Below are 26,206 nucleotides of genomic sequence, written 5' to 3'. Positions count from 1 at the left end.
CTTCTCAACCTTCAACTCATGCATGGTACTAAGGACTATACATTCTAATACCGCTCATGTTTAGGGTTTTCATAAAATAAAAAATATAAAAAATCCAGCACTCACTCATATCAATGATAACATTAAGAAACCATGAAAAAAGGATGGTATTTTGCTCTTTTAGTGCTATCATTTATTCACTAAAATTCAGGAAGAACAGTTCTGCTGAATTTTACACTGAATTTTAGCACTGCTGAATTATATAGTGAATTTTACCATTGAGAAAATGTATTAGCACAGAACCATATATTAAATTAAGTATATACAAAGAGATTAAATTCTTATCTGCTGACAGACTCCTCTTGCCGATGCACCCAGAAACCTGATGTGCATACAGGCAAGAGGCCTGCCAGCAGTTAATTTATAGGTGAGGGATTAATTGCAATAGCCAATAGAATTGTGCCAGGATTTTTATCCTCGATCTGGGGTTCTTGTGTAGTGGACTCCTGAGATGACCTTCGCTCTCCTAGTCTGGTTTTCTATCTTAGAACTGGGGCTTTTGTGTATATTGGAATCTTGAGGTGACCTTTGCTCTCCTACTCTGGACATCAGGGCTGGCTCTGGTGGTCTGGAAGGGGTTGTATATGGGTTACTCCTCTGGACAAGTGGCCCATTTTCTTTTCCTGTTTCTCACTGCTTCTTCTATTTTTATTTTTAAAACGATGAAAATATTGCAGGTTGAACTCAACTCCCTGTTTTCTATTGATGGCCGAGGCTTCAAATATTTTTATGAGAAAAGCTTCCTTGAATTTCCTTCTGTTGCCTATCTGTAGAAAGGATTCTCATGTTCTTGAAATCCCAAGTGTCACCACACTGGAAAGCATGGAGGGCTGTGTTGAACTGTAGAACTTTCCCATATTGTATATCTTTTATGTGCTCTTTTATTCTGCATTGTAGACGTCTGTATGATTCACCTATGTATTTACCCCCACACCTACAGTCTATTTTACAGACAGGACTTCTAGGATTGTCGGGGTTGCTAGCCTGTTGTTTTGCAATCTGCTTGATGGAGGCTGAACTTTTGAAAAAGGTGAAGATACAAATTTTTTGGCTTCTTTAGCTATTTTAGTGCCGACTGATGGTATGTAAGGTATAAATATGGATGTTCTATCCTTGCTGGGTTGGAGTTGTGTGATGGTCTTGGAGGTGTCTTCTATGGCTTTTTTGATAACACGTACCGGAAATCCATTGTTCATGGCAAGCCTGGTTATTATTTATATTGCCTGTTGTAGACTGTCTTCTTTACAGATTCTGTGAGCTCTTAAGATGGACTTTAGAATGCCAATTTCTATTGAGAAAGGATGGCAGGATTTGTAATTTAATATGATTCCAGTATTAGTGGGCTTCCTGTAAACTTCCATATGCAGCTCCATGGGTTTTCTTGTGAACAGAATATCCAAGAAAGGATTTAATCTCCAGGCTTAAGAATGTGGACATCAACAGTGACATCTTGGTGTCATTCGAGGTGAACTTCATGTTCACAACCATACCCTTAGCAGAAACAATAGACAGCCATATCCTTCTGGGATACCCATGACCTCTACTTACCTCAGAAATAATAAACTTCATAGGTCTTTCCATAGGAAAGTCTTACTTCACATTCAACAGGGGATTCTATACGCAGATTTCTGGCTTCAGCATGGGTATGCCCTCTCTCCTCTCATGGCTGGCTGAAATTTTTATGACAAAATTTGAAGTTTTCTTAGAAAACAACCAAATAAACCTAAATTCTGGAGCAGGTACATTGATGACATCATAACTATTTGGAACCATGGTACAGAAAACCTACATAAATTCTTTGAGGCTCTCAACAACCACCACCAGAAAATCGAATTCAAAATGGAAATAGAAAACAATGGCAACTTTCCTTTCTTGGATATCCTGTTCACAAGAAAACCCACAGAGCTACATATAGAAGTTTACAGGAAGCCCACTAATACTGGAATCATATTAAATTACAAACCCTCAGTCCAATTAAATAAAATTGGACTCAGGGGAGGTACCCATAGACTGGAGATGTGCAAATCTGACCCCAATTCACAAAGGAGGATCAAAGGCTGACACAAGTAATTATAGACCTGTGAGTTTAACTTCTGTTCCAGGAAAATTAATGGAGGCACTGGTTAAAGAAGCACTGCAGGATCACCTAGACAAGACTTCAGTTATAGCTCGGACACAGCATGGTTTTGTTAAGGCAAAGTCTTGTCTGACCAATTTGATTGGATACTATGATGCAGTCACAAAAGAACTGGATGCAGGGAATAACATTGATATTATATATTTGGATCTTAGAAAGGCTTTTGATACTGTTGCACACGGAAGACTGCTGCACAAACTGGAGCAGTGTGGAGGAAAATTGCTGCTATGGATAAAGGGATGGTTGAGGGGGAGAAGACAGAGAGTGGTAATCAATGGACACTGCTCATCGTGGACTAATGTTAATAGTGGAGTTCCTCAGGGTTCAGTGTTGGGTCCATTATTGTTTTCTGTATTTAAAAATGATATTGATGATGGTATATCAAGCTTAATGTCCAAGTTTGCAGAAGATACAAAGGTTGGCATGGTTGTTAAGGACACTACTGACACTATGCTGCTGCAACAGAATCTGGAAAGGTTGAGCAGATGAGCTGAGAGGTGGCAAATGAAGTTTAACATTGACAAATGTAAAATACTACATATGGGAAACAGTAACCCCAGAGTAACTGTATCAACTCTGTGGTACTACACTGACAGTGGTAGAGAATGAAAAGGACCTGAGGGTAATTGTGCAGGCAGATATGAAGTTCTCTGAGCAGTGCAGATGGGTTGCAAGAGTAGCTAATGGTGTCTTGTCAATGATATACAGGAATTTTTCTAGCAGGGATAAGGAGGTGATCATTCCCTTGTATATGGTCAGGCCACACCTTGAGTACTGTATACAGGTCTGGAGACCTCATTTCAAGAAGGATGTAGAACTGCTGGAAAGAGTATAGAGAAGGGCAACAAGATTAGTGAATGGAACAAAGGGTTGCTCTTATGAAGAAAGGCTTAAGTTTTGCAAATTACAGTGTCTGGAGACTAGGCACCGGTGAGGTGATCTGATAGAGATGTATAAAGCCTTGAATGGTTTCAGCATGCTCAATGCTGATAGGATTCTTCCTCTTGCTCAGAATAATCACCTGAGAGGGCATAAATTCAAATTGAGGAAAGATAGAGGTAAGGTAGATGTGCGGATATTTGTCTTTAGCCAGGGGGTAATTGGTTGGTGGAACAGACTTGCATCCCTTGTTGTGGAAGTTGATAGTCTAAATAAATTTAAGGCTCAGCTGGACAGGTATTACGAATGAACGGAGGGGTGAAATGGGAGATGTTTGTTTTTTTTTTTTTTTTTTTTGGCTGATGCTGCATAAGCTTGCTTTCTTGCATCATATGCCTCTACTAATGCTAATGCTAAAAATCCTGCCATCCATTCTCAACAAAAATCGGCATTCTAAAGTCCCTCATCTTAAGAGCTCACAGAATCTGTAAAGAAGACAGTCTACAACAGGCAATACAAATAATAACCAGGCTTGCCATGAACAATGAATTTCTGGTACATGTTATCAAAAAAGCCATAGAAGACACCTCCAAGACCATCACACAACTCCAACCCAGCAAGGATAGAACATCCATATTTATACCTTACATACCATCAGTCGGCACTAAAATAGCTAAAGAAGCCAAAAAAATTTGTATCTTCACCTTTTTCAAAAGTTCAGCCTCCATCAAGCAGATCATAAAACAACTGTTCAACAACCCCAACAATCCTAGAGGTCCTATCTATAAAATAGACTGTAGGTGTGGGGGTAAATACACATCTACATTGCAGAATAAAAGAGCACATAAACGATGTGCAATATGGGAGAATTCTACACTCCAACGCAGCCTTACATGATTTCCAGTGTGGCAACACTTGGAATTTCAAGAACATGAGAATCATTTCTACAGATAGGCAATACAACAGAAAGAAATTCAAAGCAGCTTTTCTCATAAAAATATTTGGATCCTCAGCATCAACAGAAAACAGGGAGTCGAGTTCAACCAGCAATATTTTCATCTTTTTAAAAATAAAATTTGTAAAATAATAAGAGAAGTTTACCTCAATATAGTACGTAGAACACTTCCGTATGATACTCTCCAGAAATTAAAACGAAAAAAATCGAAAAACTTACATTAGAGTAATAAATGATTTAAAAAATAGAGTTTTATTGTATTAAAGTGATTTTTAATTATTTCTTAAATTATTTGTTACTCTAATGTAAGTTTTTTGATTTTTTTGTTTTAATTTCTGGAGAGTATCATACGGAAGTGTTCTGTGTACTATATTGAGGTACACTTCTCTTATTATTTTACAAATACTGATATCACAATGTAGAACGTATTGAGCATTACAGCTCTGGTTCATACTATTTAAAAATAAAATAGAAGAAGCAATCAGAAACAGGAAAAGAAAATAGGCCACTTGTCCAGAGAAATAACCCACATATAATCCCTTCCAGACCACCAGAGCCAGCCTGCAAACCAACCCTGATGTCCAGAGTAGGAGAGCAAAGGTCACCTAAGGATTCCAATACACAATAACCCCAGTTCTAAGATAGAAAACCAGACTAGGAGAGCAAAGGTTACCTCAGGAGTCTACTACACACAAGAACCCCAGATCGAGGATAAAAATCCTGGCACCATTAGCATTAGTAGAGGCATATGATGCAAGAAAGCAAGCTTATTAAGCATCAGCCAAAAAAAAAAAAAAAAAAAAACAACACACACCACTCCCATTTCACCCCTCCGTTCGCTCGAAATACCTGTCCAGTTGAGCCTTAAATTTGTTTAGGCTATCAACTTCAACAAAAGTCGGTTCCACCAACCAACCACCCGCTGGCCAAAGGCAAATTTCCGCACATCTATCTGACATCCGTCCTTCCTCAATTTGAATTTATGCCCTCTGAGCTGATTATTCTGAGCAAGATGAAGAATCCCATTGGCATTGAGCATGCTCAAACCATTCAAAGCCTTATACACCTCTATCAGATCACCTCGCCGGTGCTTAGTCTCCAGACTCTGTAATTTGCAAAACTTGAGCCTTTCTTCGTAAGAGCAACCCTTTGTTCCATTCACTAATCTTGTTGCCCTTCTCTGTACCCGTTCCAGCAGCTCTACATCCTTCTTGAAATGAGGCCTCCAGACCTGTATACAGTACTCAAGATGTGGCCTAACCATTGCCTTATACAAGGGAATAATCACCTCCTTATCCCTGCTAGAAAAATTCCTGTATATCATTGACAAGACACCATGAGCTACTGTTGCAGCTCGTCTGCACTGCTCAGAGAACTTCATATCTGCCTGCACAATTACCCCAAGGTCCTTTTCATTCTCCACCACTGTCAGTGTAGTACCGCAGAGTTGATACGTTGCTCTGGGGTTACTGTTTCCCATATGTAGTACTTTACATTTGTCAATGTTAAACTTCATTTGCCACCTCTCAGCCCAGCTGTTCAACCTTTCCAGATCCTGTTGCAGCAGCATAGCATCAGTGGTGTCCTTAACAACCCTGCCAATCTTTGTATCATCTGCAAACTTGGACATTAAACTTGATATCCCATCATCAATATCATTCATAAACACCGAAAACAACAACGGACCCAACACCGAACCCTGAGGAACTCCACTAATAACATTAGTCCACGTTGAGCAGTGTCCATTGATTACCACTCTGTCTTCTGCCACTCAACCATCCCCTTATCCATAGCAGCAATTTGCCTCCGATGCCACACTGCTCCAATTTGTGCAGCAGTCTGCCGTGTGCAACAGTATCAAAACCCTTTCTAAGATCCAAATATATAATATCAAAGTTATTCCCTGCATCCAGTTCTTTTGTGACTACATCATAGTATCCAATCAAATTGGTCAGGCAAGACCTGCCCTTAACAAAACCATGCTGCGTCTGAGCTATAACTGAATTCTTGTCTAGATGATCCTGCAGTGCTTCTTTAACCAGTGCCTCCATTAATTTACCTGGAACAGAAGTTAAACTAAAAGGTCTATAATTACTTGTGTCAGCCTTTGATCCTCCTTTGTGAATTGGGGTCACATTTGCACATTTCCAGTCTATGGGTACCTCCCCTGAGTCCAAAGAAGCTCTCATAATTATGGCTAGGGGTTTGCTTACTTCCTTTGCTGCCTCCTTTAATATAACTGGATAGATCCCATCCACCCCAGGTGCCTTTTTTATGTTTATCCTCAACAATCTCTCCTCCACTTTCCTCTCAGTTATTACAAAATCATCCAGCTCACTGCCAATGTTTACTTTACCTACATCATTCTCCTTCCTAAATAACTCCTCATGCGTGAATGTAGATGCAAAATACTCGTGTAGATTGTTAGCCACCTGAGCAGGATCCTCAACTGTTGAACCATCAATATCCAGTGGACCAATCTGATTCATCCCTTTCCTTCTTGAGTTTAAATAGGTAAAGAACTCTTTTCTGTTTTTCTTTGCATCCTTTGCCAAGGATTTTTCATAGTCTGCCTTTGCCTGCCTAATCTCCTTTGTGACTTGGTTACAGACCAACTTATATCTATCATAGGCTTCCATGTCACCCATTAATTTGTATGTATCCCATGCATTTTTCTTCTCTGCCACATGTCTCATTAGTTCATCTGACAACCATTTAGGCCTAAACCTTGAAAAATATTTCTTAGTTGGTATGTAAAGCCTGGTAGCCTCCAAGATTAGTTCCTTAAATGCTTCCCATTTTGAGTTTGCTGTTGGTAACATCATCAGTTGGTCCCACTGTATAGAATTTAAATACTGTCTCAGACCATCATAGTCACCTTTACGAAAACAAAAACCCTTTCCTTTACCTCTGATGGTAGTTACCTCCTTGAGTAAATCCCACTTCAACACACTGTGATCACTGCCACCTAGTGGTTCATTTATCTGCAGATTCTTAATGCATGAAGAATCACTACTGATAATCAGATCAAGAGTACTGCTCCCTCTTGTTGCCTCACGAACATGCTGATGTAGAAAACAATCATCCAATAAATCCACAAAAGCCTTGCTAGTGTGCGAGTGACCAACCCACAAATTCCAGTCAATATCTGGGAAATTAAAATCCCCCATTATAAGACTCTCTGATTTACTGGCCCACTCTATTTCCCTGTACAATATCTTATTATACTCATCAGAGTCATTAGGCCTATAACACACTCCTACTCTCAATTTTGATTTCCCTATGCTTATGTCACACCAAACTGACTCGACACTGCCCTGTCCATCGATGTCGACTGGCTTCACTTCCTTGGACTTTATGTGTTTCTTAACTAATAGCATAACTCCTCCTCCCCTCCTGTCCTGTCTATCCTTTCTATACATATTGTATTCCCCAAATTCCAGTTCCGCATTCCTTATATCTGTGTGACACCACGTCTCTGATATCCCAACAATATCTGCCTTTGATGTTTTGAGCAATACCTCAAATTCATCAAATTTATTTACCAAACTCCTAACATTTGTGTACACGCAGGTATACATGCACCTGTTTCTATTCTTGGCTACCCTAACACAACCCATGTGTTTACTTGTACCGCAATGACTCCCAGCAGTCTCTGAAATATCCTGCATCTTGTTTTTCAGGCTTCTGCTCATTTCAATAGAAGCAGTGCAAGAATCACTTCCACCTCTGCCAGTGGCTACTGTTAATCTATTAGTCCTTGTATCCCCTCCCAACTAGGAGTTTTCCGACCCACCTAACGCTGCCTCGACAGCATCAGCAAAAATTCTTGCACCCTTTCTATTTAAGTGTATCCCATCCCTGTAGAAGCAATCTCTCCTGTTAACAAGTACAGTCCAGGCTGAAAAAAATTCTACCCCTTGAGCCTTGCACAATCCCTCCAGGGCCGAATTGATCGACAAGGCTCTCATCATATACTCCCTCCTATCGTGTCTGGGCAGAATTGCAGACACTTTCAAATTCAACCCTAATTCACGGCTTTTTTTCAACAGTGACCTGTACTTGCTAAGTAATTCCACCAGTCTCCTACTCTTAATATCATTAGTGCCAACGTGTACAACTATATCACCTTTTGTGCCCTTAAAAGATGATATCTGCTTTACAACGTCATCAACCTTTGCCCCTGGCAGACATACCCTGGTCCTATTCCACCTATCCTTTTTACAAAGCATGTTCCCCGCTTCCCTGACAATAGAGTCACCAACAACTACTAGTTCCTGTGGGACCAGCGCATTCTGCCTAGGGGGCTGCCTCTGTGTTGCCTGATGACCAAGTGCAAGCTCTGGCGTTGATGTGGGCAGCTGAGAGCTTGATGGGCCCCTCAATTTATTTCCTTCGAGGGCATCCACCCTGTCCTTCAAGCTCTCATAAAGGCCCATAACAACGCTGAGTTTTCGCCTGATTTCCTTGCACTCCTTACATCATGCACACACAAAGACATCCCCCTTGGCAGTATCATGTCCCGTACCCGACTGCTCTGCAAACATCAAGCAAACAGTGCATTTTAAAAGACTGATTCAGAGGGCAACTGCCCCCCTCAGTTCTCCCCTGAACCACAGTACTCCCATTAGCTTGAGCCTTTTGCTTTGCTGCTCTGGTCTGAGTCATGATTCTGATTTAATTCAATAAAATTTCAAAACAAAATTAAATCCTTAAGTTATATCCCAAAACAGTTATAACGCTATATTTATTTTTTCGGTATCTAGTGTTTTCTACGAGTTCCCTTTATAAACTTCCGTATCACGTGTACCACTATAGTTATGTATTAATTATTTGTTACGATTAAGTCGTTATATATATATATATATAGAGTTAAAAGTACAATTTAATTGACAATAAAGTTTATCAAGATTAATAGATTTACTGATTAATTGGCAATATTATATTATGCACTATACCACACTAAGCTTATGCTATCGTATAAAAATGGCGGGAATTCACGAACGGTACTTCTACGGACTCTTAAGTATTGATTAGCTTCCAAATCTCGCTATCTCAATTTAGAATAAACTAAGTATCCTGACTAGGTCTACAATCTACTTATAGAAGATAATTTAATATAACAATTGGTTAATAAATCGACTAAATTTGGTTAAAAAAAAAAGACCTCTCGTTCAATTTGTAACACGTGGATTTGATACCGTTACCGATACTAAGTAATACCTACAAAATCTCTGTCTAAGTTAAACTTTAAACTAAGTATCGTAACTAGGAATATAAAGCTACTCTAGAAATAAGTTAATATGACAATTTAAGCTAAAAAATCAGAAAATAAATCAGGAAAAACTTCTCTGTTCCAAGAGCATCAAAGAGCTTCGTCCCCTATAAATTAAATGCTGGCAGGCCTCTTGCCTGTATGCACATCAGGTTTCTGAGAGCATCGGCAAAGGAGTCTGTCAGCAGGTAAGAATTTGATCTCTTTGTATTTACTTAATTTAATATCTGGTTCTATTGTAACAATAATCCAAACTTAGAACTGTTTATTTGCAAATTGTAATTGTAATATTCATAACATTGGTAATTGTATTGCAACATTGGTAATCGTATTCAAATTTGTAACCCTTTCTATTTTACGGTCTGATGATGGGTATCGATAAGATACCTGAAACGTTATCTTAATATATAGTAGTTTAGGCAAAAGCTTAATAAACTATATTATTAATTTCACGTGGTACTATATTTAGTAATAATCTTAATGGAAAACAACCACGTAACATCCTTTCCTAACTATATAAGTCTTAAATTAGAAACATGATTTTACGTGTACATTACATTAAAAAAAAAAATTATACGGCAAGCACACAGACACACACATCTAAGGTACTAATACATTCCTTACCAGGTATACCAGGAGGCGGCTGACCATAATGTGCAGGCGGTGGTCCTTGATTAAAATGTGGTGGAACTGGGGGTGGTGGAGCACCCTGATTATAATTAGGAGCTGGTAAATAACTTGGAGGAGGAGGGGGATGATAAGGTGGAGGAAAATGCTGCTGTTGAGGGCTTCCAAATTGGGATGATGGCAAACCATTGGGTATATGACCCTGATGTGAAGGAGTTGACTGAGTTCCATGCTGTCCCCCATAGGGTGCATTTGCCATAGTAGACACTGTCTGAGATATAGCTGGATCTGAAGTAGTCATCAGTGACATGGTGCCCATAGTTGACGAAGGAATTTGCCCTGTGCACACATAAGTTAAACATACAATTACTAAAATTTTTATAAACATCAGTTTTGGAAACCTAATTTATTATGTTCAATATACATTTTTTTTAACCTTCCAGCTGTTCTTAACCACAAAAACTTCTGGCCATGTTGCCATGATGAGTATTATTGTTTCTAGTACTGTGTACCATACTTAACAGCAATAATGATAATTTATTTATTTAAAATAGATGTAAACTAATCAGCCATCACATTTTTTAAGTATTAAAATAAAAAACAGAAATTTACATTAAATAAATGTTTGAATATATTTCAGTTAAGAAAGTTCAGATTGAGTCACCACATCAATGGATATATGATCCTCTCTTATCAGCTGATATTTTCTTTAGTTACCTATATTTTCCATATTAATGATAATTATTAATTAAAAAAAAAAAAAAAAATATATATATATATATATATACATTTTTTTAATATAATCACTTTTATGGAAAAAAACCTACATATTCCTTTTATTTTCTGAAGAAAATTGGTTTTAATTAATAATGAACTACACTTTTCAAAAATATTGTTAAGAATAATTAACGACAGAAGCAAAAAACACTGCTAGTTATTCTTCAAGCAAGACTATTGTAGAAAAGAAAAGCACATACTAATACAGAAATTTTCAATTCCCAAGAAAACATTCAAAATTTGTCAAGGTTAAGACTACCGTTTGAAATCCTCTGTCTGTGCCTATGACCAAATAACATTTCTACTTACAGTCCAATCAAAAACAAATTTACTCTGAACATATGAGCACCCCACAATGGGAGTAGTTTACATGCAGTAGTTTACATCCTGAAACAAGATAGTTGCCATTTAATATAACCACCATCTGTTTATAGTTCAATCCAGTTCTTTGTGGGGGGGGGGGGTTAAACAGTTTTGAATCATAAAACAAGACAGTCACCCACTAGTTATAAGAGTCACTTGTTTAAAACCATGTTTACAGTTCAATTCAGACCAAATTTACAATATCTCTTACAAAAACCAATGACATAAAAGCAACTGGAATAATTACTCAAAGAAGCTGAAACGTTATTTTTCCACCATACTGAAATATTCAATAATCAAATTAAAAAAGTAAACATACCAACAGAGGTGCAACCTTCTGTGAGTAATTACAGGGGACATGATTGAGGTTTATAAAGCTCTGAGAGAGGTTAGTAAAATGAGTGGAGGAAGAATTTTCACTGTTATAAAGAATTCCAGAACTAGAGGCCATCATTTCAAATTATGGGAGAAGAGATTTACACTAAACTGCAAGAAGTTTTCTTTTAGCCAACAAGTCGTTGATTACTGGAACAAGCTGCCTTCCAGGTAGTTGATGCTGACAGTTTGAAAAAATTCAAAGGTCAACTGGATAGTTGTGAGGAGGGAAGTGCATAATTCGTATATTCTTATCTACTTTTTTTTCTTTTCTTCCTTGCACTATACGGCTAATACTAATACAGCAACTTCTTAATTTATGCAAGGGTTATGCCCAGAACATCTCATGCAATTTAATTCATGTGTGATGTAAATAATCACCAAAAAATGTGATAATAGGCCTATGACAGTAACTCTCACATCTAGCTAAGTTACCCCTACTGGTACATACCATTAGTTTTCTTTGTTTGGTAGACTGAGCACTCTAAAGAAAATGATGAGCAACCAAAGAGATTCATTCATCTTTATTGATTTTCTTCTTATTTTATTTATTTATTTTTTTTTTGTACAGTAAAAAAAGTATGTGCACTGTAACTAACATATACAGTACAACACAAACAACAATTCCGAGAGAGAGGGAGAGATTGGGGTGGAGGGTAGCCTTAGGCAGATTGATGAAAGGGATCATGATGGTCAGATGACGTTCCCTCAGATTTGGACCAGATAGGTGGAGGTGCTATGCTAACCCAGGAGGTGTAGGGTTTACTTGACTGCTCCCTTGAGCACTTGAAAAAGGAATCCAGAGTTAGTTGCTTTGCATGTTGCCTCTACTCATGCAACAACTCATAATAGCAACCAAGTTCTAGGGTAACTTTATGTTGCACTTTAGAGCTTTGTTCAAGATTAGGGTCTTCATCAATTAACAGATTTAGGCCTTCATCTATAAGATTTAATGCTTTCGATATTCCTTTCAGGTGCCATTCTTCTTTAATCTCTGGGCTTTCATGCACTGCTTCCTCCTCCTCTTGAACACAACACTGCTCCAGTGCAAACAAATGTTCATTTGTCAATTCTAGCTGATGCAAATCAATTAAATCATCAACATTTGCTGCTTCCACTTCAGTGCACCCTATCTTTTTAGAGAGTTTCGCACATCTGTCTTTAGTTTGTGCATAATCTTCATCAGTGTCAAAAGCCTTTGGGTGCTTACATGTAGAATGCAGGTACCCACTTACTGGAAAACAGCAGTGACATAAAGCGGAAGCTTCTCACTCGCTATGAACTCGTAGAAAGCAGTTGACCAGTGCAACTTCTTGTTATGTGATGGGGTAATGTTTTGCACTGGTCAACTGCTTTCTATTGTGCTCATAGCCAGCGAGAAGCTTCACTTGCATGTCACTGCTAGTTCCAAGTAAGCAATTACATGCATTCTACCTGTAAGCATCCTTTGTTTGTTTGTTTGTTTGTTATTTGCTAGGATCTACACATAACTTATGCCACAAATTTTGAATACAGTTATGTGAAACTTTACGCCATACGGCACCAATGAATTTTAAAGCATCTTTTATATTGAAGGCTTGCCAATACTGCTGCACAATCATCTGTTCGTGGTCGATCAATTAGATCAGCCAGAATGTGCTTTAAATACTGATCCTTAAAAGATTTAATCACATGTTGGTCCATAGGCTGGAGTAGTGAGGTTGTATTTGCCGGAAAAAAATCAATCTTGATATCAGAACAGACATCAACAATACTGAGTGGATGGCTTGTGTCATTATCAAGAGTAAGATGCTGAACAGAATTCCTTCTGCCTTGCAATACATTTTCAGTTCTGGTCGTAACCAAGATAACTTCTGAAAATAACAGCAGTCATCCACCCTTTAGAGTTTGAGTCCGGTACACGAGCATGTATGACCTGTCGTAACCTTTAAGGGCACAAGGGTTTTGATAGTGGTAAATGCACAGAGGTTTCTGTTTATGACCCTCCATATTAACACCAAACAGAAGTGTTAGCTGATCTTTTGCCATCTTAAAGCCAGGTGCAGTCTTTTCAGCAATGGAAATATAAGTGTGATCAGGCATTTATTCCAATATAAAGTTGGGTATATACTTCCCTCTCATGGTGCTTTCCGTAAATATAGTTTGTTATCATTATTTTAAATTCACATTTTAAATTTTAATTTAAACATGCATAAAGTAAGAAGTCACTGTACTATTAAATAGCATTTATATTATTCTTATATCAATGCAATGTGAATTCTGGTAGCAGAATCCTCTCCCACTTTGACTTTCATTTTTGAGCAATTTCCAAAACTAAGTAAGAAACAATTTCACCTACTTTATCAGATAAACACAAATAACAACTACACTACTAATTTTAATAAAAATAAAAAACAAAAGCTAATAATTTAAGTAATAAAAAGGTCTACTTAGCAGCTTTCAAAATTGGCTCCCACTCAGTAGCTAGCATAGGCAGCAAATATGTAAACTAGCTTACTTGTTTTTAATCAACTCATCTTATTAGGAATTAGATATTATAATTAACTCAACCATACTAAAAGGTTAGGTATGATTCAGTTAAATATCATTTCAGGAAGAAATTATTTTTTCAAGAGAAGAATTTATTCAATAAATTTTTACCTCCAGACATCTGGTGTGATGTAGGTGACTGTTCTTCAGGACCCTGCTGTAGTTGTCCATATGAATGAGACTGGCTCAAAGGAGGACTAAGGCTTTGTTGATGCTGCTGCTGCTGGGGTGGCTGTTGCTGTTGCTGCTGTTGTGGTGGTGGTGGTGGTGGCGGCGGCGGAGGTGGTTGTTGTTGTTGATGTTGGGACTGTGGTGCCTGAGCTTGTTGCTGATGATGTGATGGTGTATGATGTGTTTGCTGTTGCTGCTGATGATGCTGTTGAGATTGGAGTGGCGTTTGCTGATGCTGTGGTGGCAATGGTGGTGGTGGCTGCTGCTGCTGCTGCTGTGGCTGCGGCTGCTGAGGTGGCTGTTGCTGAGCTATGGAATAAATCTGTTGCTGAGGTTGTGGAGAAGGCTGCGGGGTTGGTGGAGGTGGTGGTGGTGGTGGTGGCTGCTGTTGCTGCTGACTTGTTGCTGTAGTCGATGGAGGCATGTGGTTTTGTGACTGGAATGCATATGGAACTTGCTGTTTAGAAACAAAGTTAAAGGAAACATTTGTTAGCAAGCAACTAAACAAAATGGTGATGAAACAAGGGCAAACCTCAAAGCTGCAAGGAGAGAACTTGGGTCAAGATAAAAGAAAAGGTAATAAGATAAATCATAAATGTGCTCCAGAATTAACTAAATCTAAGAGAAAAAAGTTAAATAAAATTAAAATAATTTTTGAAGATAGCACTCTACTTAAAAGAAATGTGTATTAATAGTTAGGCTACAAATAAAAATCAAAAAGCTTTCCGTTACTAATACAAAATTACAAAACTAAAAATATTTTTAACTGAAGTTGTTCAAGATTATGCAATAAAATAATATAGTATGCTTCTAAAAAAAACACAAAATCCTGTAACATTTAAAATCTTTATCATCAAAAAGAAAAGAAAAAAAAAATTTTTTTTTTTTTTTTTTTTTTTTTTTTTTTTTTGGCCTTTTATGTATATAAGCACATATAATGCCATGTCATCTACTAATGCCGTAAATACAGGAAATTTAGGAAAATTTACAGCTATTTTGATATAAGAAAGGCAATACAAAATTAGACATATCAAAATGCATTCATAAAGGAGGGCACAATAAATGGATGCAAAATAAATAAAAAAAAATACTGAAATCAATAAAATTTCAACCTGTATTCACTGGACAGTCAATTGGTGGATGAATCTGTATATATACACCTCTAATGAATACACAAATGTTAAGCTTAATCTTCTCACTATTCTAGACTGTCTTCTCCATCCATCTATTAAAAAGTTCTAAAATCAATAGTACTCATTCTGTGACCCAACTTTTATGGATCAGTGGGAGTGGTAGCAGATATAAGATAAAACAATCACAGGTATACATAATACACTCAGATAGCTACTGATCAGGTATTTAGTTGAATTATATAAAATACTACTAATAGCTGCACAGTATATTAGTAAATCTGGAAGTTTAAAAATAACAATTACACTGTAACGAATGGACCTGGTGTACTGGGGTCCATGGTTATGAAAAATATATATACAATGATAACCCAGTTTAATATAATACAATAAAATATACAACAGCAGAAGCTTTCGAGACTGTCGCTTCTTTTTCAACTGATAATTTGATTTGAATACAACGGATATAGTGCAATGAGCTGAGAGTGAGGCACGTTATTCATTCAAGCTGGTTTCCTATTGTTGTCGCACGGACATGCACTGTTTTACTCCAGCGTTTATCCAGCTTTAAAATGGTTGTCTCTAGGATGGGGTGCAGACGTATGCCTTTGCAGTGGTTTATAGCCTTTGGATTGTTTAATATATTAAGTGACACTAGCCACAGGCGGTGGCGAAAGTGTCGTGAGTGGTCTACTATTTCGAAGTCACGTTTGAGATCAAGATCGTGGTTGGTGGACCAAAAATGCTCCGCGACTGCAGACATTTGATATTGTAATTTCTAAGGATTTTTGAGATCCATCCTGACACGCCTGGATAATAGGGAATGTAGGTGGACAGTATACCGTCTTGGTTCAGTGGTCTTGGGTGGGATGTGAGTTCTTGTGCCTGTAATAGGCACCTGTTTAGCACATGGGATGGATAACCACATTTGGTTAGGTCCGCCTTCACACGGGAAATCTCGTTATGTCTGGAATGGTTCCAAGCCCTGGAGAATAGGGTGCGGGCAGTGCTGCTGAGATGACTGGGTGCATGGCTGGATCTGTAGTTAGCAGATCATTGCACTATATCCGTTGTATTCAAATCAAATTATCAGTTGAAAAAGAGACGCGACAGTCTCAAAAACTTCTGCTATTGTATATTTTATTGTATTATATTAAACTGGGTTATCATTGTATATATTTTTCATAACAATTACACTCCTTAACTTGCATCAAAGGCACCCCTAAACCACTTCCAATAGAGACAGCCCTAAGCAGATTAATCATTCTGGTTACGAAGTCATATATGTGGTTTGTTAAGTGTCTTAGTGTTGCCAAGTATTTAAAAACTTAACTGTTTTGGTAACACAGATGCTACTTACTTGTACAAACTTCCTTTATGTGATTTTATTATGGAGTTAATTTCTGTGGCTATGCATATAACTATTTAGATATTATTGGCATAATATATGGATTATATAGGTAAAATTTACTGAAATGGTAAAACATACTATAGCCATGTGGTGCAAGGAAGCCTAAGGCTTATGCTTGCACCAGCCAAAACAAAAAAAAAAAAAAAAAAAAGTAAAATGATTTCCCTCCTCACATAGGTAATTAATTATCCAGCTGACCTTTGAATTTCCCCAAACTATCAGCCTCAACCACCCATACAGGTAACTTATTCCAGTAATTTAGAGCTCGCTGGCTAAAATAAAACTTCCTGCAATCCAGTCTAAACTTCTACCCTGTAACTTGAATTTATGGCCCCTAGTTCTAGAATCATTTATAACAGTGAAAATTTTGTCCTCATTCATTTTACTTTTGCCTCTCATAGCCTTAAATACCTCAATCAAGTCTCCTCTAAGGTGCCTAGTTTCCAAGCTCTGCAACCCGCATATTTGAAGCTTTTCCTCATATGGATGCCCTTTTCCTGATCTCACCAGTTAATCTCACCAAATTAGCATTAGTAGAGGCATATGATGCAAGAAAGCAAGCTTATGCAGCATCAGTCAAAAAAAAAAAAAACCTCCTATTTCAACCCTCCATTCGTTCCAAATGCCTGTCCAGCTCAGCCTTAAATTTAGAGGAAGAATCCCATCAGCATTTAGCTTGCTCAACCCATTCACGGCCTTATACACCTTAATCAGTTCACCTCGCAGGTGCCTACTCTCCAGGCGCTGAAATTTTGCAGTTCTGCAATTTGTAGAATTGTCCATCACTGGACCCTTTCAAGAAGCTTGATGTCTTTTTTTTGGGTGTAGTCTCCACACTTGAACACAGTATTCCCCAAGTGTGGTCTAACAATAGACTTATATAATGGGATTATAACATCCTTATCTCTACTAAGAAAATGTTTTATAAATCATCGATAGGAAACCATGGGCCTTGCTTGCAACCTGTCTACAATGCTCGGAGAACTTCATGTCTGACTGTGTCATAACTCCCAAGTCCCTTTCTTCCACTACTCGCTTTATTTCAACTACACCAAGTGTATAAGTTATTTTGAGGTTGCTGTTCCCAAGGTGTAAGACCTTGCATTTTGCTAAATTAAAGCATAGCTACCACTTTTCTGACCATCCCTGAAGTCTATCTAGGTGAGTGAAGAAGCTGTGCTTGCAACTACTCTACTGATCTTTACATCATCTGCAAATTTATACATCATGCCCTCTATCCCTTCATCGATGTCGTTTATGAAAATTAAAAACAACAGTGGTCCTAATACTGATCCTTGGGGAACCCCACTTCTTATATCAACCAAATCTGAGGAATAACCATTTATCACAACCCTCCACCTCCTTCCCTGAATTCATCCTGCTATCCATCTGGATTTTCCCTGTGATTCCAACCTATTCCAGCTTATAAAGTAATCACTCATGTGGAACTGAGTCAAATGCTTTACTGAAATCCAAATAAACAATGTCAAAATTATTCCCTGAATCCAGCTCATGTGTGACATTGTCAAATTAGCTAACCAGATTTGTTAAACATGATTTTCCCTTTACAAAACCATGCTGTGTATCCTTCAGAATTCCATTTCTATCTAAATGATCCTGAATTGCAGTCACGATTTTCCCTACTACTGAGGTTAGTAATTTGCCATTACACTCTTAGAACTGCCCTTATGTAATGGTGATACATTGCATTTTTCAATCCAACAGAATCTTTGCTAAGTCCAGTGATGTTCTCATAATTAGCCTTAATGGTTCAATATACTCACTTGCCACCTCACTTAAAATTATAGGGTATATGCCACCAACCCCAGAACTACTAAAAACTCACTAATTCAAGCTACCATATTTTTTCAGAATTGTTTCACAATCACTTTATAAAAGAAACCAAATGTTAGATAATGTACAACATTCTAATGAAATTTTATCATGCAATGACATAAAATTTCATCTCAACCTATGAATCAGAGTCATACTCAGCTGTAAACACCTGTATGAAGTTAAGTGCGGTACTTAATGAATGTCTTTTTTGTTAATGATTCCAATAGTGAGCAGGCAATAAGTGGAGAAAAGATAAATTTATAACATGAAAACTACTATTTACAAAAAGATGGCATGGTCAGAATTACATGAAGTAAAGAAAAACAGAGTATAGTACAAGGAAAAAGCTATGAAATGATGATATTAATTGTTGTTCTTTTTCATTTTCACAGATTCAGAGATTTAGAACAGTATGCGGGAGAACACTGCTATTATTGAGAATAGGAGTGTGCTATAGGCCTAATGACTCTGATGAGTATAATAAGAAACTGTACAGGGAAATAGAGTGGGCCAGTAAATCAGAGAGTCTTATAATGGGGGATTTTAATTTCCCAGATACTGAGAGGAATTTGTGGGTTGGTCACTCACACAGTAGCAAGGCTTTTGTGGATTTATTGGATGATTGTTTTCTACATCAGCATGTTCGGGAGGCAACTAGAGGGAGTAATACTCTTGATCTGATTATCAGTAGTGATTCTTCATGCATTAAGAATCTGCAGATAAAGGAATCACTAAGTGGCAGTGATCACAGTCTGCTGAAGTTGGATTTACTCAAAGAGGTAACTACCATCAGAAGTAAAGGGAAGGGCTTTTGCTTTCGTAAAGGTGACTACAATGGTCTGAGACAGTATTTAAATTCTATACAGTGGGACCAACTGATGATGTTACCAACAGCAAACTCAAAATGGGAAGCATTCAAAGAACTTATCTTGGAAGCTACTAGGCTTTACATACCAACTAAGAAATATTGTTCAAGGTTTAGGCCTAAGTGCATGTCAGATAAACTAATGAGACATATGGCAGGGAAGAAAACTGCACGGGATACATATAAATTAATGGGTGATATGGAAGCCTATGACAGATATAAGCTGGTCTGTAACCAAGTCACAAAGGAGATTACGCAGGCAAAGGCAGATTATGAGAAATCCTTGGCAAAGGATGCAAAGAAAAACAGAAAAGAGTTCTTTATCTATGTAAACTCTAGAAAGAAAGGGATGAATCAGATTGTTTCACTGGATATTGATGGTTCAACAGTTGAGGATCCTGCTCAGCTGGCTAACAAACTAAACGAGTGTTTTGCATCTACATTCAAACATGAGGAGTTATTCAGGTAGGGGAATGCCAGAGGTGAAGTAAACTCTGGCAGTGAGCTAGATGATTTTGTAATAACTGAGAGGAAAGTGGAGGAGAAATTGTTGAGGATAAACATAAAAAAGGCACCCGGGGTGGATGGGATCTATCCAGTTATATTAAAGGAAGCAGCAAAGGAAGTAAGCAAACCCTTAGCCATAATTATGAGAGTTTCTTTGGACTCATGGGAGGTACCCAGACTGGAGATGTGCAAATCTGACTCCAATTCACAAACGAGGATCAAAGGCTGACACAAGTAATTATAGACCTGTGAGTTTAACTTCTGTTCCAGGAAAATTAATGGAGGCACTAGTTAAAGAAGCACCGCATGATCATCTAGACAATACTTCAGTTATAGCTCGGACACAGCATGGTTTTGTTAAGGCAAAGTCTTGTCTGACCAATTTGATTGGATACTATGATGCAGTCACAAAAGAACTGGATGCAGGGAATAACTTTGATATTATATACTTGGATCTTAGAAAGGCTTTTGATATTGTTGCACATGGAAGACTGCTGCACAAATTGGAGCAGTGTGTCACTGGAGGGAAATTGCTACTATGCATAAAGGGATGGTTGAGGGGGAGAAGACAGAGTAGTAATCAATGGACACTGCTCATCGTAGACTAATGTTATTAGTGGAGTCCGTCAGGGTTCAGTGTTGGGTCCATTATCGTTTTCTGTATTTATAAATGATATTGATGATAGTATATCAAGCTTAATGTCCAAGTTTGCAGACAATACACAGGTTGGCAGGGTTGTTAAGGACACTACTGACGCTATGCTGCTGCTGCTACAGGATCTGGAAAGGTTGAACAGATGCACTGAGAGGTGGCAAATGAAGTTTAACATTGACAAATGTAAAGTACTATATATGGGAAACAGTAACCCCAGAGCAACGTATCAACTCTGGTACTTCACTGACAGTGGTAGAGAATGAAAAGGACCTGGGAGTAATTGTGCAGGCAGATATGAAGGTCTCTGAGCAGTGCAGACGGGCTGCAAGTGTAGCTCATGGTGCCTTGTCAATGATATACAGGAATTTTTCTAGCAGGGATAAGGAGGTGATTATCCACTTGTATAAGGCAATGGTCAGGCCACACCTTGAGTACTGTATACAGGTCTGGAGGCTTCACTTCAAGAAGGATGTAGAGCTGTTAGAACGAGTACAGAGAAGGGTAACAAGATTAGTGAACAGAACAAAAGGTTGCTCTTATGAAGAAAGGCTTAAGTTTTGCAAATTACAGTGTCTGGAGACCAGGCATCTGCGAGGTGATCTGATTGAGGTTATTAAAGCCTTGAATGGTTTGAGCATGCTCAATGCTGATGGGATTCTTCCTCTTGCTCAGAATAATCACCTGTGAGGGCATAAATTAAAATTGAGGAAAGACGGTTGTAGGATAGATGTGCGGAAGTTTGCCTTTAGACAGCGGGTGGCTAAAGATGACTACTTTTGCAAAGTTGACTACTACATGGATAATTAATTTCATATTTCTTATGTTATGTTTCAAAGTGCCACTATAGATTTGCATTTTATGGTAAGAAATGCTAAACATTTAAACATTTATTTCTCTTTATTAAAAAAAACATAATTCTACACCCATCATAAAGAAAATTTCTGCCTTTTTGAAGTTGATGGTCTCATTAAATTTCATAAAACTTAGAATTTAGCATCCTCAACAGTACGGAATGTGTTAGAAAAACAATGTGCATTGCAACTGTACTGGAATGATAAATATCAAGCTCCGAAAAATCGGAAGCCTGGTTAAATGATTGTTGAAGGATCCTGTATATCCAAGATGCTAGTCTAGTCTATGAATGGGCTTTTTAAGTATGCGACACCTTGCTGTAGCTGATTATACTCAGTAAGTTCATATATATGAAATACACATCTGTCATCTCTCTCTCTCTCTCTCTCTCTCTCTCTCTCTCTCTCTCTCTCTATATATATATATATATATATATATATATTTAAATAAGCCTCCATTCTCTCTTCAAATATATAATTTTTAAATAAAAATTAATTGCAACAAGGCATCATATCTTAAAGAGTATAAATGTGAGTATGTACCACATCTTTATGAGATACAGATAAAATTATGCCCTTCACACTACTAACATGTTTTTTTTGTTTAAGAGTTGTCTATGGTGTGTTTACACTAGTATTATATCAAATAAGAGGACCAGGGTATGTCTGCCAGGGGGCAAAGGTTGATGACGTAGAGCGGATATCATCTTTTAAGGGCACAAAAGGTAATATAGTTGTACACATTGGCACTAATGATATCAAGAGTAGGAGACCGGCAGAATTACTTAACAAGTACAGGTCACTGTTGAAAAAAAGCCATGAATTACGGTTGAATTTGAAAGTGTCTGCAATTCTGCCCAGACACAATAGGAGGGAGTATATGATGAGAGCCTTGTCGATCAATTTGGTCCTGGAAAGATTGTGCAAGACTCAAGGGGTAGAATTTTTTTCAGCCTGGACTGTACTTGTTAACAGGAGAGACTGCTTCTACAGGGATGGGATACACTTAAATAGAAAGGGTGCAAGAATATTTGCTGATGCTTTCGAGGCAGTGTTAGGTGGGTCGGAAAACTGCTAGCTTGGGGGGAGACAAAGACTAATAGATTAACAGTAGCCACTGGCAGAGGTAAAAGAGATTCTTGCACAGCTTCTATTGGAATGAGCAGAAGCCTGAAAAACAAGATGTAGGATGTTTCAGAGACTGCTGGGAGTTACTGCGGTACAAGTAAACACATGAGTTGTGTTAGGGTAGCTAAGAATAGAAACACATGCATGTATACTTGCGTGTACACCAATGCTAGGAGTTTAGTAAATAAATTTTATGAATTTGAGGTATTGCTCAAAACATCAAAGGCAGATATTGTGGGGATTTCAGAGACGTGGTGTCACACAGATATAAGGAATGCAGAACTGGAATTTGGGGAGTACAATGTCTACAGAAAGGATAGACAGGATAGGAAGGGAGGAGGGGTTATGCTATTAGTTAAGAAACACATAAAATCCAAGGAAGTGAATCCAGTCGACATCACTCGACAGTGCAGTGTCGAGACAGTTTGGTGTGACATAAGCATTGGGAGATTAAAATTGAGAGTAGGAGTGTGCTATAGGCCTAATGACTCTGATGAGTATAATAAGAAACTGTACAGGGAAATAGTGGGCCACTACATCAGAGAGTCTTATAATGGGAGATTTTAATTTCCCAGATATTGACTGGAATTTGTGGGGCTGGTCACTCGCACACTAGTAAGGCTTTTGTGGATTTATTGGATGTTGGTTTCTACATCAGCATGTTCGGGAGGCAACTAGAGGGAGTAATACTCTTGATTTGATTATCAGTAGTGATTCTTCATGCATTAAGAATCTGCAGATAAAGGTACCACTAGGTGGCAGTGATCACAGTCTGCTGAAGTGGGATTTACTCAAAGAGGTAACTGCCATCAGGGGTAAAGGGAAGGGTTTTTGCTTTCGTAAAGGTGACTACGATGGTCTGAGACAGTATTTAAATTCTATAAAGTGGGACCAACTGATGATGTTACCAACAGCAAATTCAAAATGGGAAGCATTAAAAGAACTTATCTTGGAAGCTACTAAGCTTTACATGCCAACTAAGAAATATTGTTCAAGGTTTAGACCAAAATGGATGTCAGATGAACTAATGAGACATATGGCAGAGAAGAAAATGCATGGGATACATTCAAATTAACACGTGACACAGACGCCTATGATAGATACAAGTCGATCTGTAACCAAGTTACAAAAGAAGTTAGGCAGGCGAAGGCAGATTACGAGAAATCTTTGGCAAGGAATGCAAAGAGTTCTTTACTTATGTAAACTCTAGAAGGAAGGGGATGAATCAGATTGGTCCACTTGATATCAATGGGTCTACTGTTGAAGATCCTGCTCAGGTAGCTAACAAACTAAATGAATATTCTGCATCGACATTCACACGAGGAGTTAATCAGCGAGGGGAATGCCAGAGGTGTATTCAACTCTGGCAGTAAGCTAGATAATTTTGTAATAATTGAGAGTAAAGTTGACGAGAAATTGTTGAAGATAAACACAAGAAAGGCACCCGGGGTGGATGGGATCTATCCAGTTATATTAAAGGAGGCAGCAAAGGAAGTAAGCAAACCCTTAGCCATAATTATGAGAGCTTCCTTGAACTCAGGGGAGGTACCCATAGACTGGAGATGTGCAAATGTGACCCCAATTCACAAAGGAGGATCAAAGGCTGACACAAGTAATTATAGACCAGTGAGTTTAACTTCTGTTCCAGGAAAATTAATGGAGGCACTGGTTAAAGAAGCACTGCAGGATCATCTAGACAAGACTTCAGTTATAGCTCGGACACAGCATGGTTTTGTTAAGGGGAAGTCTTGCCTGACCAATTTGATTGGATACTATGATGCAGTCACAAAAGAACTGGATGCAGGAAATAACTTTGATATTATATACTTGGATCTTAGAAAGGCTTTTGATACTGTTGCACATGGAAGACTGCTGCACAAATTGGAACAGTGTGGCATTGGAGGCAAAGTGCTGCTATGGATAAAGGGGTGGTAGAGGGGGAGAAGACAGAGAGTGGTAATCAATGGACACTTCTCATCGTGGACTAACGTTATCAGTGGAGTCCCTCAGGGTTCGGTGTTTGGTCCATTATTGTTTTCTGTATTTATAAATGATATTGATGATGGTATATCAAGCTTAATGTCGAAGTTTGCAGACGATATGAAGGTTGGCAGGGTTGTCAAGGACACTACTGACACTATGCTGCTGCTGCAACAGGATCTGGAAAGATTGAGCAGATGGGCTGAGAGGTGGTAAATGAAGTTTAACATTGACAAATGTAAAGTACTACATATGGGAAACAGCAACCCCAGAGCAACATATCAACTCTGTGGTACTACACTGACAGTGGTAGAGAATGAAAGGGACCTGGGGGTGGTTGTGCAGGCAGATATGAAGTTCTTTGAGCAGTGCAGACGGGCAGCAAGAGTAGCTCATGGTGTACTGTCAATGATATATAGGAATTTTTCTAGCAGGGATAAGGAGGTGATTATTCCCTTGTATAAGGCAATGGTCAGGCCACACCTAGAGTACTGTATACAGTTCTGGATGCCTCATTTCAAGAAGGATGTAGAGCTGCTTGAACGAGTACAGAGAAGGGCAACCTTGCCTGTGCTCCTCAGGCTGGGTACCAGATGCTCAGTTCCTCCAGAGAGGATCGTAGAGGGGGGGGGGGAGTCGCAATATTCTATAATAACACTATCTTCTCATTGACACATTCTGTGGTAACCAAATCCCTTGCATTTGAAGCTGCTATGGTATCCCTCAAGCTCAATGCCAACCTGATAGACACAGCAACAGTATACATTCCACCAGGCCCAAACAGTGACATCATTGAAGATGTGATCCACTGGCTGGTAAATCTCCTCCATGCCTCTGCTAAGCACAATATTTGTGGAGACTTCAATCTTCCACCTACTCTCACACATCTTAGTAGGAAACTCATTAGAAGTATGAATTCATTGGGTATCGCCCTACTTAATTGCCACCCCACGAGAGGATCTAATCTCTTGGATCTGATATTCTCCTCAGCACCATGCGACCTCGAAGACAGTCCTCAAAACCTATTTCAATCCGATCACGAACCCATTGCCTTACTCCTGCACTTAGCCGCACCTAACTTTGATATCCAAGGCCCAAAAAAGAAAAAAGACATCACAGCACCCAAATTCATTGATCCACCACGATGTATCGAAGCTGCATCCTCGATACCTTGGGAGGCTCTCAATAATTGTGATCTCGAGCTAGCTGTGGACCTCATGACTAGATGGATTTGAACCATTGCAAGTTATGGTGCTACAAAGACTGTCTGCATCACTCCCCGTTCGAGAGCTTGGTGGACACCAGCACTGAACAACAGCTTTCAACAAAAACAAAATCTGCATAAGAGATGGAAAGAATCAGGCGCTATACAAGATCGTATTGCCTTCTCCAGAGCCCGAGCAGTTTTCAACCATCAGAAAATATTTGCAATTAAAAAGCATTTAAATTCAACCCTACGAAAAGGCAAATCATTTTATGACTCTCAGCACACAGGAATTCCTAAGACACTGGACCTTGAACTGTGGATGGACCACGTTGCACGGTTCTCAAACACTGTGGCCCCGATGCATCTAGGTAACTTACCCATCAACAACGTCCCTACTGATATGCTCACCACCGTTCGCATCACCAGGAAGCAGCTTATAACTGCTATAAATGGATTGCCACCCACTGCAACTGCAGGCCCCGATCTTGTGCCACAATTTATGATTAAAT

At 38.5% G+C, this 26,206-nt stretch overlaps 1 protein-coding gene across 1 annotated transcript in view; it reads right to left on the bottom strand.

The window, feature by feature from the left end:
* The window catches only part of scaf6 (SR-related CTD associated factor 6), a 320,666-nt gene that overhangs the window by 87,408 nt on the left and 207,052 nt on the right, over nt 1–26,206 (bottom strand). Inside the window, exons 12-13 of the mRNA XM_090374863.1 lie at nt 14,068–14,584; nt 9,910–10,251 (exon numbers count right to left, since the gene is read on the bottom strand). Of these exons, the coding sequence (XP_090230989.1) occupies nt 9,910–10,251; nt 14,068–14,584 (859 nt within the window). The remainder of the gene's footprint in view (nt 1–9,909; nt 10,252–14,067; nt 14,585–26,206) is intronic.

This window comes from Mastigoproctus giganteus, chromosome 5, assembly GCF_048544385.1.
Source record: "Mastigoproctus giganteus isolate SK-2022 chromosome 5, ASM4854438v1, whole genome shotgun sequence".
Taxonomy (NCBI): Eukaryota; Metazoa; Arthropoda; class Arachnida; order Uropygi; family Thelyphonidae; genus Mastigoproctus; species Mastigoproctus giganteus.
Note: the sequence above shows the minus strand (reverse complement) of the source record. Positions and strands in the feature narration are given on the sequence as shown.